This window comes from Anas platyrhynchos, chromosome 3 (assembly GCF_047663525.1).
Source record: "Anas platyrhynchos isolate ZD024472 breed Pekin duck chromosome 3, IASCAAS_PekinDuck_T2T, whole genome shotgun sequence".
NCBI lineage: Eukaryota > Metazoa > Chordata > Aves > Anseriformes > Anatidae > Anas > Anas platyrhynchos.
Window position 1 is genome coordinate 60019678 of NC_092589.1, and position 17607 is coordinate 60037284.

General features: G+C 40.8%; 1 protein-coding gene across 8 annotated transcripts in view; it reads right to left on the reverse strand.

Annotated features, from left to right (window-relative positions):
• Positions 1-17607, reverse strand: part of ARFGEF3 (ARFGEF family member 3) — an 89178-nt gene that overhangs the window by 64909 nt on the left and 6662 nt on the right. For all 8 annotated transcript variants that reach the window (XM_072035980.1, XM_038176927.2, XM_072035977.1 and 5 more), the window contains exons 3-4: positions 8172-8253; positions 4106-4237 (exon numbers count right to left, since the gene is read on the reverse strand). In XM_072035980.1, coding sequence (XP_071892081.1) covers positions 4106-4237; positions 8172-8253 — 214 coding nt within the window. The remainder of the gene's footprint in view (positions 1-4105; positions 4238-8171; positions 8254-17607) is intronic.

Genomic DNA, 17607 nt, shown 5'->3' on the forward strand with positions numbered 1-17607 from the left:
TTTTCCATTCTGCCTGTCCATATAGAAGCTAATTTTTATCACAGAACTCTAATTTATATTTCATTTCTGAATATAGCCAAAACCAAGAACTGAATTCCCAAAAAGAGCTGTCTAGTGTTATGACTGGAGAGTTCCCAAATGCTGTATTAATGAATCAGTGAAGAAGAAGCAAAAAGATTGCCGTAACACAGCAGATTTAGCAAGGATCATTAAACCTCATTCAAAGCTTAAAAAGAGTTTTGGCTGACTGTTCATGGAAAGCCTACAGAATCAAACCGGAAAAGTTACGCTCATCAACGTACAGTACACCTAATCCACTGACAAATGAAAGCTGGAGTCACTGGGAATAAACTAACCTTTTCTAAATGATATTGCTGTTCACCATGAGTAACAGGTAAATACAGGGATTAGAAGAGTCTTCTCTGAAGCCACTTTGGAAGAACAGATTCTGGTTCCAAAAGATCTACAAGTCTATTTCAAAAAAACATCACAAGCACAGTAGCCAGAAATAAATTAATCTTCTCAGAACTGTAAAAGCTCAATCACGCCTTTTTTTTTTTTTTTAAAACAAAAAAAAGTGCTTGTTTGCTGTCAATTCCCACCACATTACAGCATATCCAGCTTATCTGGAGAGCTTATTTCTGGGTGATGACTCATCTAATAATTAGCAATTATTCATTAAACGTTTTTCCCCCCTTTTTGTTACTTAGAAAAAAGCTATAACAGACAGATAAATAGGTAGAGGTGCTGCCTTGTTAAGAAGGTTGTCAAATCATAAATGAAAGTCACTATAACTTTAGTGGAAAGAGGAAAAAAGCCATTGTGGCTTTGGATTCTTTCCATCCTAGCCTCTTCCTTCACACTGGGTTCACCTGCTTTGGCACCAGAGTTATGTACAAAGCTAAATTCCAGTTCTTCCAACTGAAAAATTACCAAAAGTCAAACAAAAGTCACTTCAGTTTCTTTTTCCACTGCTGATTTGGCCACATCTGATAGTGCTTTTGTCAACAGCATATGTGTTCCTGCAAACAAAGGTCTAGTTACACAAAGGAGAATTACTTCAGCCATTTTAAATTCTGGCTGCAGAATTTAAAAAACACCTAACTGGGAAAGAAATCAGGATCCCTACCCCACAACCAAACCCATGATATTTACCTTCAATCAAGAACTTGCCCAGTACCACTTTCTGCTGCAGACTATCTGTTTGCTTGTTTGTTTTGAGCACAGGTCAACAAAATGTCCCTAATCCTCAACACACAATACATCCTGGCATTTCTTGCAGTGTCATGCAACAAGATTCTTCCTAATTCTTCAACTTCTGTCCTGTAACACAGTGCCCAATGCGGGATCTTGATTGACTTTGGTCACCTTTTCTGGGCTGTATTGTTGGTTTAAGGTAAAGTTGAGTTACTCCCCCCAGCCCTTATTTTTTCTATAAACCTGTAAGTGTATATAAATAGAGCAGTGAGTCACTTTGGTGCATCACTGATAAAAAATGGAATTTGATTAGTGATCAATATATCTCTCCCTTCCCAACTAACATGAATAATGCAATGTAGATACGCAACTAAAAATATTCAGATTATTCCATTTTAAACTGCAATCAAGCTATTGATGGATTTCAGGAAGATCAACAACAAGGTACTGTAGGATTGCATTATTTTCCATTCCCTTCACACAGCCAGCTGAGCATATTAGAAGCACAAATTGGCACTATGTATATGAGAAGACTTTTCAGTGTGATAGTGAAGTATCATGGCAACAGCAAGGTGAATGCTAAGGCAGCCTTGTGTCAGATGCATTGCTCCCTCTGGTCGCACGTTCTGGATTCCTTGGTTTCTCAGCACCATTTTAATATGAGTTAAAGCACTTAAATAACCCCTGTTTACTTCTCAGTGTGAAAATACTTATAAATCGCTGTCAAAATGTATTAGAGATACTGAGAATACACAGACAGCATAATCACTGAGATACTCTAAAGACATACTAGGCTCCACAGTTAAAAGCAGTCAAGTCTCATATACCACAGATGGCTTTTGTTAGTATGTGGGAAATCCAATGCAGTTTGTATGTCTGTGTTTGTTGGAATCCTTGATGCTTACATTCTCAATACTTGTGCAACTGTGCAGCAAGCAACAAGGAACCAGGGCTGTATCACTGCTGACCCACTTTCACACACACCTCACATTCAGGGGTGTCTGAGATCTGCAATGCATAAAAATGTATTTAAAGCTCCTCTGGATGGAATAACCCAGTCTAATGTGCAATCACACGCTGCCTTCAGGACACAAGTTAGCACAGATTTAGGGATAAAAATGCATTGCTGAGACCAGCTGCTTTAAGCCCCCTGAAGGCTTTACCACCACTCAGCCAGACCTAGATTACCTACAATATTTTCAAGTGTTGCAACTGCATCCGTATCCTTCAGGTTACAATGTAAAAAGATCTCTTGCTTAATTTGGCTTCTAGGCAAGTCTCAGATGCAATGCCTCTAGAATTTTAATTGCCCTGCTTACAGGTTTTGGCCCTCTTTAAGTAACTAAATCAAAATACAAGTCTTATGTTGTTCCCAGGCTGTAAAGATGTGGCCTCATTTTTACCATACATCCATTTTTGCCATTCTTTTAGACAGGACTTTAGGAAAGGATTTATACATTAATGTTTCCACTCAGTGGAATGAAGTCCATGTCCCCCTTTTTCTTTTGCAGTAAACTGCAACTAACCATGTTGATTTTTGTTGTTGTTTTTAAGTGCACCTTTTTTTTTCTTTTTTTTTTTTTTTTTTAATTTATCAAGACAACTTTACTAGATATTCACTAGTAACTGTGGGAAAACATAGAATTCATATTGTTCTCAGTGTGGGGCCAATGTATCAAATATGTATCAGTTTTCAAAGAAACAGTGTACCTGAAGATTGAGAATCTGAAATGCTTAAAGCTTAAAAAAAGTGGCTTGCAAAAAAAAATACTCTATACCAAGAGAGACTGGCAGTTCAGAAGTGCTACTTCTTAACCCTTTTCCTTTTCCACTTCAAAGAGAAGGCAGGAAAGAGGCTGATCAGGGCTGCAGATGTGAGTGCCTCAAATTAAGCTTGTATATGGGCAAAATCCTGCTTCCATAGAATGAGAATAGAATGCTCATCCCTTTTCTCTATTGCTAGGCTCAACCTTCTGCATGTTCTGGCACAAAGCACATGCTGAAACCAGGCAGTCGGCCTCGTTGGCAGAGTACAGCTAGTACAGAGCCATTCAACAGTGAATAACATACATTCATTAGGACAAGGATGACATATGTAGAAAAGAAATAAGACGCCCAATCTATGCACTCAGAAGTAAAGGACAGTCAAACAAGTAGGCTCAAGCATATCAATCAGTAGTAGGTATGGCAAACAGCCGAAAAAGAGGTTTGTTCTGGAGGGGTTTCCACCAGTGATCAGCTACAGCACAACAAACTCTGCAGTACAAATTTTTGTGGCAATACTATCAAGTCATATCCCAACCCAATGACATGGCAAGGAAAATTCACAGCATCACCTTTCCAAAGGGATACCTCCTGGCACCTAGGCTTCCTAACACGAGCCAGGAGAATGCTAAAGCATTTCTAGAAATGAAAGTTTTCACTGAGTATTCAAAGCAATAAGCTCTCTTATGCATTAGTCCAAGAACATTTTGGTGCCTAGACAAACGATGCACCCTCCTTAGCATCTTACAAAGGGAACATATAGCTAATAAGATAGGAAGCACCTATCCAGATTATCCAAAATTACAAGGCTGCACAGCCCAACTCATGAGCACTAATGCCAAACACCAACTTCCATATCTGCAAGTCATTTTCACGTGAAATACCATAGAGTGAATTGCTTGCCCTGTTTCAGTTTGCTAAAACTGGAACTGCTACTGACTCTTAATACAACCTACCTCCTGTTTAACACAGGGAAGCATAACCTGAGTAGAAATGAAAACAACTGACATCTGCCAACAGGAAGGAAGGAATCAAATACTGTCCTAAGGTGAAGATTTCCAAGGCAACAGCTAATTTGTTTGCTAAGCCCAGCATTCAGTCACAGCCTCTCTGCTGCAAGCACTGACGTGTGTGAAACACTAACCTTCATCACTTCAACCTGCAGGTCTTCGTTGAGCGAAGGAGTCACTTTGACGGCATTCAGCATCTGATTAAGCAACTGTTTCTCATCTGAGTCTGTTTCCACAGATACAAACCTCTCATCAGACAGCAGCTTCTGCAGAGAGAAAATGGCAATGCACAGGTTGAAGACAGAATACCTTTAATTCTTCTGTAAACCGCTACACCAAAACCTATTAACATTTGGTACTACAGTGCCTAGGTTTTATGTACAAGTTTAAAGGTGATCCAGTATCATCAAATATGAAAGCACAGCAAAACCTGAGAAATCCATGCCCTGAGTAAACATCTTTCAAATCAGCTGCCATTCCAGCATTTCCTTTCCCCACCCCACCTCTTGTGTGTCCAGAAGAAAAAAAGAGATCACAAACCACTCCAAGTAATGCTTCCCATCCCCTCTAAGTGAATTTAAGCAAAACAAAACAAAACACTCAGACTAGTGTCCTGGCCTCTGGCTAGCAGATACCCTGCCTGGCAGGAGATAAAGACTCAGGTGTCTAAAATTCTATTAGGTACAGAACAAAAGCATGGTGGAGGTGGCGTTTCTGATCACTGACAAGATGTGTTTTGTGTCATTCAAAAGCTGACTAACTGTGGATGCCGTCAAGTCTTCAAAAGGAAGAACACTGCTAGCAAGTAAACAGCACAAGGACCACAAATGTGTGGGAGGGTACCCAGGAGTGGGTTCAATACAGATTGACTGAACTTCAGACCGATCAGATATCCTTTGCCTCAAAAAAGCCAGTACCAGAGCCAGTGTCTCCCAGCACCTGGGTATATGTGAGGCTGAGGGATAACTGAGGAATCAGCATGAAAATATTTGTGGAATCAAGGAGACTGTCACTAGGTTTCTGTGGAAGCCTATTTTCATGCTTGAAAGCAGGACTTGGAGCATCACTTAACAGCTCTTCGTGTTATGTTCTCACATCCCTGAGTTAACCACATCCAATTTCAAGATTTCAGTTATTTCACACTTCTTCCATAAGGACCAACATGTTTCTAAAAAAAAAACAAAAAAAACAAACAACGTCCACATTGCAGCCTCAATTTATTCACAGCCAGTTCATGACCATAAGCTTTCCTCAGTTATCAGCTGTCAACATAGAACACTATTTTCTCTTCATGCTTTCTCTGAAGTTCATTTTTTGTTTTACTTTTTTTTCTTTTGTGTTTGGTTTGCTTTTTTCAAGTATGTTTGCTATTTTCTTGTTTTTTTCTTTGTATTTTTTCTTTTTTTTTGTTGTTTGTTTTTGTATATTTTTTATTGTTTCTTTTTTGTACTTTATTTGATTTTTGATTTGTGTTTTGTTTTTACTGGATGTTGTTTGTTTTGCTTTTTTGTTTTTATTGCTTTTCTTTTTTGTGTTTTTGTTTCTTTTATTGTGTTTTTTTTTTTTGCTTTGTTGTTTTTGTCTGTAGTTATTTTTTGTTTATTGTGCTTTGCTTTTGCTTTGTTTTAAAGCCCTGCTTACGTTCACTGAACCTGGACAGACTAGGCCCTGTTAGAACTCTCCAGCAAGACTGACACTCTCAAATACTGTAACAGCTCATCCCCAAACTGTTTTCAGCCTTAATAAGAAGGGAGAATTAAATCAGAACTGTGTAACTGAAGCACAGGGGGTTCTGACTCAAGACAAGGGGGCAACTTTTTTACTGTGAGGGTGACAGAGCACTGGGACAGGTTGCCCAGAGCGGCTGTGGAACCTCCTTCTCTGGAGATATTCAAACCCTGCCTGGATGCCATCCTGCAAAACGTGCTCTAGGTGATCCTGCTCAGCAGGGGGGTTGGACTAGGTGATCTTCAGAGATTCCTTCCAACCTCAGCCATTCTGTGATTTGGTAAAACATCACGAGGACATGGCCAGTGGCACTACTTCCTCAAAGTTCTACGGGAAACACATCTTCCATATAGTCCAGAACCACCTTCACAGGTACCTCTCACTGGTGACAGGCATCCTGCAAGAGATGGACCCACTAAAGCCTTTTCCCAGAACCAGCCTTCTTAGAAGCTCCTATTGCAGCACAAAACTACCCTGACTTCGTTCCCAGGAACAAAACCTTGCTCAGTCCCAGACCAGACTTAGAGCAGCCCACTTTACCCTGTACATTCTGCACCACTTTTGTCCCCAGGCTCCTTCCCAGCTTTAAGTCTGTAGCACATTTCACTGGTTCATTCCCACTTTATATTTTCTGCACTTATACTAATTTTGGCTGTGATAAAGTTAATTTTCTTCACTGTAGCCCACATGGTGCTATGTTTTGGATTTGTGACCAAAACAGCACTGAGAACACGCTGATGTTTTAGCTATTGCTGAACAGAGCTTGCACAGCATCAAGGTCTTTTCTGTTCCTCATGCTGCCTTGCCAATGAATAGGCTGGGGATGCACAAAAAGCTGGGAGGGGACACAGCCTGGACAGTTGGCCCCAGCTCAAAAAAGTAATATTCCCTACCAGTATGGCATTGTGCTGAGCAATAAAAGCTGGGAGGCAAAAAAAATGAGTAATGGGTAATAAAAAATGTCTGAACATCTGCCTGCCAATGGCAAGTAGTAAATGAATTACTTATTTCACTTTGCTCGTGTGTGCAGCTTTGCTTTGCCTATTAAACTGCCTTTATCTCAAACACAAGTTTTCTTACTTCTGCTCTTTCAGTTCTCTTCCCCATCCTGCTGTGGAGCAGCAAGTGAATAGCTGTGAGGGGCTTAGCTGCTTACTGGGGTTAACCCACAATATTTCAAAGAGTTTCCACCCAGTAGTATTATCAATTGTTTTTATCAGCATCCAGCCTAACAAGATACAAGTCAGTGTACAAGGAAAATATGTTTTTCTATACAAAAGGAGAAGACATTTAATTTGATATGAGAGATATGGAGCTAGTGGAGACAATACAGTGAAGGGTCACAAAGACAATTAAGATACAGGAGTATCTTTTCTACAAGGAAAGGCTAAGAAAGCAGGGCCTCTTCAGCCTACAGAAGGCTCAGAGGGATTTTATTAATGCATGTAAATACCTGAACAAAAAGGAAAAAAGGTGCAAAAAGAACATAGATGGGCTCTTTTCTGTGGTAAGAGATGGGTTTCTTTTCAGTATCAGGACAAGAGACAGCGGGCACCAACAGAAGTTTCCATCTAAACATCATGAAACACTTTCTCGCTGTGTGGGTCATGGAGCACTGGCACAGGTTGCTCAGAGAGGCTGTGGAGTCTCCTTGCTTGGAGATCTTCAAAAGTCACCTGGACATGGTGCCATGCATCTGTCTCCAGGTGGTCCTGCATGAAAAGCAGGATAGGACCAAGTGACGTCCAGAGGTCCCTTGCAACTTCAACTGTTCTGTGATCCTGTGACCTACCTTTCCTGAATGCAAGTTGTACTTCATCTCATTTGTCCTTCTAGCCTACTTTTATAGTATCCCCACGTGTTTATTTGTTTTTGTTTTTAATTTTTAATGAATCTACATGTATCTTAAATGCAGAAGAACTGTTTTGTTGTCTGGATTACTCTTTTACTCTTCTAGATGGGCATTAACACTTACTTATGGCACCAAAACCTTGCAATTCTAGTTCTTACAGAATCCAAGCATATGTGCAGCTACACATTGACAGAGTAAGACAGAGTAAAAGGATAATAAGTTTTATCTTGACTGAGTGCTCCCAAGAAATGCAGCACCTGGACCCCTTATTGACCTCTTCATCACTTGACTCAGTTTAGTTTTTAAGAAATTAAGCAGTGGTAAGGCTTACTGAGAGTAGCACAGGGCCACACAAGGAATGGCCACCTCCATCTCAATGCTGAAAGCCAGGAACTCCTATGTATCTCCAGAACATTTTAAGCTTCCACATAATCTACAGCCTTTACTTGCACCCTAGATTATGAACTCTGTTACAGAAACATGAACGTCATTGTTACATCCACCAGGAGACAGACATATTTCTGTAGTATTTTTCAAAAGAAAAGCCTAGATCTCCTTGGCACCTGCTACCTTTCCTATTACCCCCTTCCTGTTCCCTCCTCTCCCCCCGAGATCCATACCTGCATCCCTGCTAGAGCCTGCTGGGCCAGCTTCACGCTCTTCGATTCCAGTGCCAGTTGGAGAGGAAGGAGACACTTCTCCCTGAAGTAAAATAAATAAATAAATGTGAGAGGTAACAATGGAACTAAAAATTGGTATTCAAAAGAACTATGGTTCCAGAAAGGCTGTATCACTTCCAATAAGATAACACTTGGATGCAGTAAACAAGGACAGTTTCACAACAACTCTGTGAGGCACTTTTCCCCTCTCAAGAAAGCTGACATATGTCTTCACATTCTGTTAAAAATGGCCTTTTAAATTGAAATTTCACAAAATGCTTCCTAACTGTTAGCCCTCTGTGTGCATACCCGAATGTGCAAAGCATGAAGGGGAGATTCACAGATCACAGGTGGTTCTTCAGCTCAGTGCTGTAAGCATTATGCTTTAGTCCCTTGACTTCTGTTTAACATTCAGACTGACAGAAAAATAGTTTCATATTCCACTTTCTGCTTTTGACCCAGTGCTCACATGCTGAACTTTTATTTGGTGACCAAACCAACAGTGCCTGTAGCTGTGACTGCTCTCTTTACTCCCTGTTAAGGATCAGAAAGGGTCTGCAGCACCTGGAGAACCCTTAGCAGCTAACAAGCCTTTTTAAGCAAATCTTGCTAGCTGGCAGGAAATTCATTCCTAATCAGGGATGCTTAGCCCATGTCTGACCAGTCTCCCTGAAGGTTTGCAACTCTTTATTAGGTCACATATCAAAAGAGGCACTTATCTGTACCCAGAGTCCAGTTTTCAATTTGTATAGACATGCCTGCTTATGGCAAAGCATTCTGTGCCAGCCCTCAAGAGCCTCAGCTCTCCAACCTTTTCTGGGATCACTTGCATGAATTTCCCACCCATGGAGACAAGCGGGTAGAAGGCAAGAAGGAAGAGACAACAACTAGTTTTTTATTTAACTGGAAATTAAAAAGCCCCAATTCGTTCCATTTGGAGCATTCTCTTGTGTTAAAGTCTCAGTGCATTCAAAACTAAACCCACTGGTCTTCTCAAAGCAGAGTCAAAGGTGTTTAATCTCTAAAATACCAAACAGAAGAGTTTTCCCTCTTTTTCTATTATTTACTGTGAGCCATCTTGGACCTGATTTCACTTAGTTTCAGTTGACCAAATGATGATTATTTGCCAAAAGGTATATAAAAATAGTATTGTCTTGGTATTCTTAAGGATCAAGTTCTGATGAAAATACATGCATTACACCAGGGTGCATAATCTGCTGCTCCTTTTGTAAATCATCCCTTCCTAACTAGCTAAGGAGAAGCCCTAGGTTAGAGCAGCAGTAATTGCTGCAGTTTCAGGCAATCTTCAAAAATGCCTAAGACCACGCTTTACCACAATCTGCCCATAACCTACCAGCCTCCCTCCAAAACTGAGGGTCTACAACATGAACTTGCCTTTTTCAAACAAAATGAAACAAAACCAACTAAAGGTGGGATTACCAAACAGTGGCCCTTTCAACTTCAGGGAACCTAGCTCACAACTCATTCATTAGATACCATTTGCAGCAGGGACTGAATGTCCACTATGAAAGTCAACTTTTTTTTTTCCCCCTATGGGTTCAGTTTGTATTCTTTTTTCTCCCTCCATCTGACCCAAGAAGGCACTCAAATCACAAGGTCTCCTTAAGGGGCACAAAACTGCTGGTTGTTCTTTGAAATGCAGACCATCTTCCTTAACAATAAATTAAAGACTGGTGTCACAGGTCTTAACAATAAATTAAGGACTACTGTCACAGGCATGGCTCAGTTAAGCAATCTATTAAGCTTCTGTATTTGACAAAGATCTCTGGAGAATCTGAAGGTCTACTGTGTTTGTACCTTCCCAGGTTACAGGAATTTGTAAAAGGTCGTTTGGCTTAACACCAAAAGCAGCTTGAATATAACCTCGAATTAACATAGATTTCTAAAGACCTTCAAGCAGACTACATGTATATCTCAAAATAGGTTTCCTACAAAAAGCTCGCCATTTGCTTCACTCAGGATATTCTGAGAAATAGGCAGGCATAAAGCCCAATTTTCTCAGAAAATCCTTTCTTGAATGCTTCTGGAATCGATTTAGCTAGAAGGACTCTTAAAACCTGCAAGTTTCACATCCAAAACACCTAAAATTATTCAATATCTGGGATATATGTCCTCAGAGTGTTCAATCATCTAGACCTACAGAAACTGCCAAAACATTTATTCCATGATTCAGACAGCAATTCTATAGCCAGGATAGAACTGAGCAGCAGCTACAACTACTGCCAGCTTCACCTAAGCCTGGGATCGCATGTAGTGTGCAGGTAAATTGGGAGAAGACTTACTGGTTTAGAGAGGTGCCACAGCAGTACTTCTCTAACACACAAAGCACGTTTAAGTGCTTACCTTTACACAGTCACTTTGACTTACGGTCTCTTTAAAACCTGTTGTCAATATCATTCTGTGTGGGCAAACTCACATTTGAAATTAGTAGATCAACAGGTGCCAGAACCAGGTCCCTGTGCATTAACTAGTAATCAAACAGCCAGAAACACAGGGGAAAAAAATAAAATTAAGAAACAAAGTCACAATAACATATAAAACTAACCATAGGGATGCTAAAAACTGACAGTCTAAATAACTGCACCTCTTGAGGGAAGAACACGGTTCTTTTAGCCTTTCTACAGTTCACTGCAGTAATATATGAAGATTTGAGGCATTACTAACAAACAAACATTCTCATATTAAAGCGGATGGAGTAGAGGAGAAAGGGAAGGCAGTCGTAAGTCACTGGACTGGATCCAGTTTAGTTTCATTATAACGAAGACAGGTGGGAGCTCCTATGGCTTATGTGTAGCTACCCTGCACATCAGCATGGTGCCTGCCATCTGTCGTCACATACTGTAATCAGCAGAGAACAATGAGAGCTGCTTCTTGAGATACCTCCCAAAATGAAGAGCAAAAAATGACAAACAGGAGGATGGAAATTAGAACAGATTCAATTAGCTGAACTTCTCATCCCTGCTAAAAATATTTTAACTGAAAATCTAATTAAGGTTGCCGCAGCCTCTGTGCACACTGTATTTTCAGAGAAAACGAATTGCCATTGTGTCACTTCCTGTTCTTCTTATACATTCAGCCTGTTAAATCTTCAGCATTTCCATGCTACAGCTATAAAACACCTGCAGAGATACCTCACAACCTCTGATTAGCTTGAGCATCTTCCACACTTGGGTTTGACCCACCATTTAAGCTCATCATCTGCTGGTACGAGAACACAGAGGGTCCAGACAGACAATCCTCAGTTAGAACAGGAGATGATAATAAATTAACATAGTTGGTCCTTATTAAGATCTACCATTAAAAACTGGATTCAATAAAGTTGCACAAGAGATAACATCAACCATAATTTGGTCTCAGAATGCAATTAAGGAAGGGAGTGAAGTTTCCCTTATGCCTTGCAGCCATTTTATGGCAGCAGCCAGTTCTGAGTGGTCCCATGGTCCCCTACCACGGGATCACATTGCTTACTCCCATACGTGCAGGTCTATACTATCAAGTGACAACTCATTCAGCTTGCATGGTACTACACATATGCGACATTTCATGTGAAGTTCTCAGAATAAGCTAGTGCACATTGACATACTTTAAAACAAGTATGTTTTCTGTTTAAGTTACCGTAGAGATTCCAGTTTCACACCAGAACACCTAAGTTTCCTTATTGATATGGGCAGGTGTTCACACATACCCTTACAGATATTGGCACAAATACCAGCTTAAACCCGAATGAGGTGAGTCAGGTACAACACTGAGGGGGCATGAACAGAAAGGGGCACCTCTGACTTGGAGAAGAGGAAGCTACCAAAATCTTCAGGATCTGGTACCCTAGTCATGAACGTAAACAAAGCAATTAAAATGGAAACTGGAGGGAAGCTTATATTGTATAAAGAAAGACTGACAATGAAGAAAAAGTGCGCTCAGATTGAAGTAGTATATTATACTGCAATCTACATCGCATTCTGGAAAACATTGTTTGTATATGTCCATGCAGTAGTGCTCCCAAAAGAGCTCAGTTTAAAAAAAATAAAATAATAATGTGTGGCAATAAGCATGGTAAGTGTGGACCTTGTTTCATGCAAAAGAGTCAGCAGAGAGCACTACAGATAAAAACTCAGCTCCTAATGAGGCCAGCTGGACCTTTGCCGCTAGACCTCCGCGGTGCGTGGACTGAATCCCAAGTGGCCTGCCCAGGGTCAAGCAAAAATGTCAGTGACAGAAGCAAGCACGCACCCAGGAGCAGTATCTTCAGGAGCACAGGTTGTCCCTCCTGAGCCACCCCTACCCACCACTGTCAGCTTCATGAACTGCAGAATGAGCCATGGGAAGGTAAATAGCCTTTATGTTCAGCACTCTGAGTAAAAACAACCTTTCTAATAGTCCGAGCGTGCCACAGCTCATCAACCTGCCTCTTACCCTGCAGGTCTGTCACAAGGGATGATTCGACAGGCCAGTCAAAACACACTGCCAAAAAGGGCAGGCAGGGCAAGGCAGCTGACTATTTTAAATAAGAGATCATAAAATCTTTCTATCTTCATTGTAGTGGAAAAAGCTGAGAGAATAATGGCTAATTATTCAATCTCATGATGAAAATCATAACGATGACAGGGAACGGCTCACTTAACTCTTTCTTGTTAGCACCCGGCACGCAGCCCGAGGGCCCACTGTCACCTCCACCAAGCTGACCCCGGGGCAGGGGCACTACAAACCAAATATTTGTCACCACCATAGAAGTTATTTCCTTTCATTTAAACCACTTTAGTTGTTGGGAAATGGATTAAAAGGAGATTAAAATAAAACATCTCCCTGCATTATCTTTGCCCTGAAAATTGTATCGGAGAAGAAAAACTCAGAACCTCGGGGCTGATTACCTTAGTTATCAGCATGCAATTTGCCTTCCACAGGATAGCTCACAACCCAGTCAAAGAACAGGTAATGACTTGATTCACTGTTGTTGCCATTTTTCCAATAAGCTGTTTGTTAGGCAGCAACACAGTCATAGCCAGAGCCTGACATTTTTCAGTCAGAGCAGCACTGACAGTGGAGAAGGGCTCCTCAGTCCTGGCTGCTAAAAGGAACAAACTCTCACAGCATGCAACTCCATTAACCTCACTCACTCAAGCAGAAAATTTGGCCCACCACGAGAAAATAAACGGTAAAAATAAATTCTCAAAATTCTGGACATACTCCCAGCTGTTACCATTAAGTACACTAAACACAGGCAAATATTTTCCCCACATGAAAGGTATGGATTTAATTTGTGTAAAACAAATTCCAGCAGGCTCAATATGAACACATAGGCTTGTAGAAATAGAAACATCCGTAATTCTTGTCAACATTCCTCAAGCCACCACAGGAAAACAAAAGAGTCCAGAAACAACTTTACAGATCAAAATGGAAGCACTTAAACCCTGGAGAAGTGGAAAATAAATACTACTTTTTTCAAGCAACAACTCTTCATGAAGAAAACAGATTTTCAGTCTTTGCTCACGTTCAAGATAAGTGGTTAATTTTATCTACAGAAGAAATATGAATGTCCCACTTACGAAGACTATTAACAGTCAAGCTTAAGACAGAAGTTTGGAGCTCACAGCGTACAAGCACAGGGCAAGTTCTCAAGCCTCAGTGCAGCAAGTCAGACCAAATGACTACAACTGCCATGTCATTGCAAATACAAGATCTTGGATAGCATTTACAGAACTGTCTTTTATCCTACTGCTCTAAAACCAAAGCCTTCCAGTGAGAACCCTCCTTTTCAGGGGAAGAAAAAAGCAGAACAAAACAAACAAACAAAAAACTTTATAACAATCATGCACTGTGAGACATCAGCATTACAGCACTGCATAAGAACAAGCAGTGCTGAAGTTTACAGGTCCTAAAAAAAAGTTGAGACACTGATGTTTTACTAGTTGATATCAATTCTGATTTTACTCAGCTAACTCAGACAAGGAGAGTCGCTTGTGAGCATGCTTTCCCTATGAAGAGGATTCCCCCACATAACCCGGTAAGATTCCACCCTCACTAATAAAGGTTCGTAACTTCTTGCTGAAAGCATTTTCATTTTTCTTCCTCACCACTTGCAGCTTCTTTTTTTTATGCCATTCTTTTTCTGCCTACACAGTAGAAAACTCTTCTGCACACGTATCATGAAAAGGGTTCTTGTCACACAGCGTGAGGTTTAGCTCTCCTCTTCTATCCATCCCTGATTCTCCCTCACCTCAACTGCTGACATCAGCTCTCTCCAAGTTCCCGCTAGGTCTTTCCTCCAGCTCAGTATTTCCTTCCTTTTTACTTCACGTATTCCCTCTTCCCTTCAGTGCTTTTACTACAAACCAAGGCACTGAGTAATATCTTCACCCTACAATCAACTTGTCTCTGGAGGGAAGCATGAGTTGTGCATCAGAGGAAACTGTATAACACAAGAAAGGAAGAGGGAAACAATGCCTGAATTTAGCTTCATACAGTTTGATAGCTAGAACTTGAACAATTATTCAACCAGAAATATTGAATGAGGTTGTAATTTAATGCCTCTTGGTATTAAAAAGGTTAATTTTTTATTACCTACTTAGTTTCTAAGAGAAATGCATTTGCCTTAATAGCAGAAGTATAGGTCTACGTACTTCATGGGAAAGTCAAATGTAACCAATTTAATCTTCAATCTAGCCTAAGGCAGCTGACACAACAGAATTCAAACCGACTATAACAATTAAACAGCTCAGAACCGTCACTCAGCTGGAGAGTGCTTTTAAGGTCGTTTGCTTCCTTGCAACACTGACTAATAACATCTTTATTTCAACACAAAGTTCCCAGATAGTAGCCTGATACTGTTGTCAAGAGAAAAAACATATGAAAACATAAGCACGCTCTGTACCTTCGCTTGAGAGAAGGGAGACAACAAATGATTATACACAATATTAAAGCGGACAAGGGTAAAATGCTAATCAGGATGCTTCCAGTCTCCGAAGCTGTAGCTGTGATACATTATCATCACTCTCCCTAAAACATCCATCCCAGTAGATTTTTGCCCTTTGTGCATGAGGTATGACAGCCACTTAATAATTCTGCTCTTGAGGAATTTGATGACACATGTAAACCCCACAAGGTCTTCATCATAGAACAATCTGTATCCTTTCATTGATTTTATTTATTATCATGTGAAGCACAGCATAAAGATGAGGTGAGGATCACTGCATCCATCCTTAGCCTTAGGCAGAGCACACGCTGGACTAGCTGAGCCTGCAGTTCTGAAAGCTGATCGAGCTATTCCATGCAATCTCTTCCTCACATTTGGTGAGCCTGGAAGGGAAGCTGAGGGTTTTCCACTGAAAATGTTTGTTTCAAAATTTCAGTACCCTGAAAACAACAAATAAAGCATTTCACAAGAGTTAAACATCCAACAGAAATTTACAATGCTGGGACAGGTATGATAGGAGCGACAGAGAAAAGAAACACAGAGGTAGAGCAGCATAGACATCCCATTAATGACCCTATTTTCTCCATTGCAGCTGGATGACTTAGTTTCAAAAGTTTGATGAAAAATAGGAAGAAGTATATTTTTGTTTGTTATATGTTTTGAAGGTTAATACTGCAACCTGTAATCTCATTCAACTTTCACAGCAGTGCAATCTTAAATCTTGACAGACCTAGGGGATAGTTGTTAAAAGTACCATCACATTTGCAATGCATTGTGTATTTTACACTCCCTGCACCTTAGCACGCTCAATTCCTTAAACAAACAAGCATTCAAAGAAACCAAAGGTAACATGTTTCCTGCTGCTTTGTTGCCTTTTATGGAAGGTAAATAAAAACTGTGAGAAAAGACCTTTATTATTCCCACTCACCCCTTCATTTTCCAAACAAATAAGAGTCGTGACTTGCACAGCACAACAAAGACCACAGCAGAGTTGAGCCTCATTTTTCAGGAAAACAGTTCACACAGTTCCAGAGCCACTTTTCTTACACCCCCTGGACCCTCACCCCCAGCCATGCTTCATTCTCTAAGGCAATTATCAACAGCTTCCTGATTTTATCACTTTCTTCGCCTTTTCAAGCATTAAAAGCCATCAGAAGTTTAAAACACACTGCTATCCCGTTATCATCCTTAGACCCTGAAGGCAGTATTTCAGTTGTTAGAAATTGGACAAATGTTCAAACCTGACTGCTTTAATCCTTTATTGGTGCTATTCCTACACTGAACAAGTTACTTAAATCATACAGCAACAGCGTGCTTTTGTCATAAATCTAGAATGGACTTTCAGTAAAACCCACAAAAGGTACAAAGAGCCCATGCAGTGGTAAATATTAAGGTTCACTGCAACAAAAAATGTCAGGAAGGGCAGGAAGTTAGCCTATGAAACAATAGCCACTATCCTTTAAAACCTTCCCCTGGCCCCAAATAAGAGTAACAGAAATAATGTTTCAAAAACCATGCACTTTTTTCCCCATGACAATACCATACTTCCTTTGATACCTTCAAGAGCCCTAAGCCTGGCTGACAGGTTTTTAGGGATTCCTAGATCAAGAGGCCTTCCAACATTTCCAAAACCTTGCCTTGACAGCAAGAATTCAGACACACATAACAGACACTGGCCCTGTACGCCCCCTTCTTCTCCAACACTTTTCTTTTGTGATCCCAGAACAGATGCAAAACTCTTTTGAGCCAAAAATACCTACCCATCAGGCAAGAAATTGGGCCAGTTACATATCTCAGAATAAACACCCAGACTGATCCAAATACAGTATCAGACAGTGCTGCACCGCCTTTCCCAACACTTTGTCACGCCCTCCATGCACACCAGAGCTAGGAATGCAGCTCTTAAAATCGAGATCAGAGCACGTACACCACTCAAATACACCAAACTGTAAGTGCCCCCAGAGGTCTGGATCCAGGCTGACAACAGAGGAGATGCAGCTCAGCAAACCACACTGCCTGTAAAACCTCTTCTTGGCCGGATGCCTCCCAGGCAGCTCATCATCCACCTGCTGAACGCCAGACAGTGGATCTGCAAGGGCTGAGCAACACAAGCCACACAGCCAGTGGTCAGGCTCAGGAGGAAAGCCTGGGAGGAATTACTGCCAGGCAGCTGTGGCACCAAGAGCAGGAAGCAGTGTTTTAATAAAGAGAAAGGGTAACACAGAGAGATATGTCCAAAACATCCCCCTGAAAACAAAACAAAACAAAAAACCACAACTCAGAGTCATTACTCCTTCCCTGCTCCATTCTTCTCGTCAAGTCAACTGCTACACTCATAAACCACTCCCAAACAAAGCAATAGGGGAAACTCCGGGAAGCCAATGCAAGGAGGAGCCCTCAGAAACTAGCACCAAGATGAACGACACTTGGACATAAACACAATACACAGAACTGGACAGAAGCTGGTTA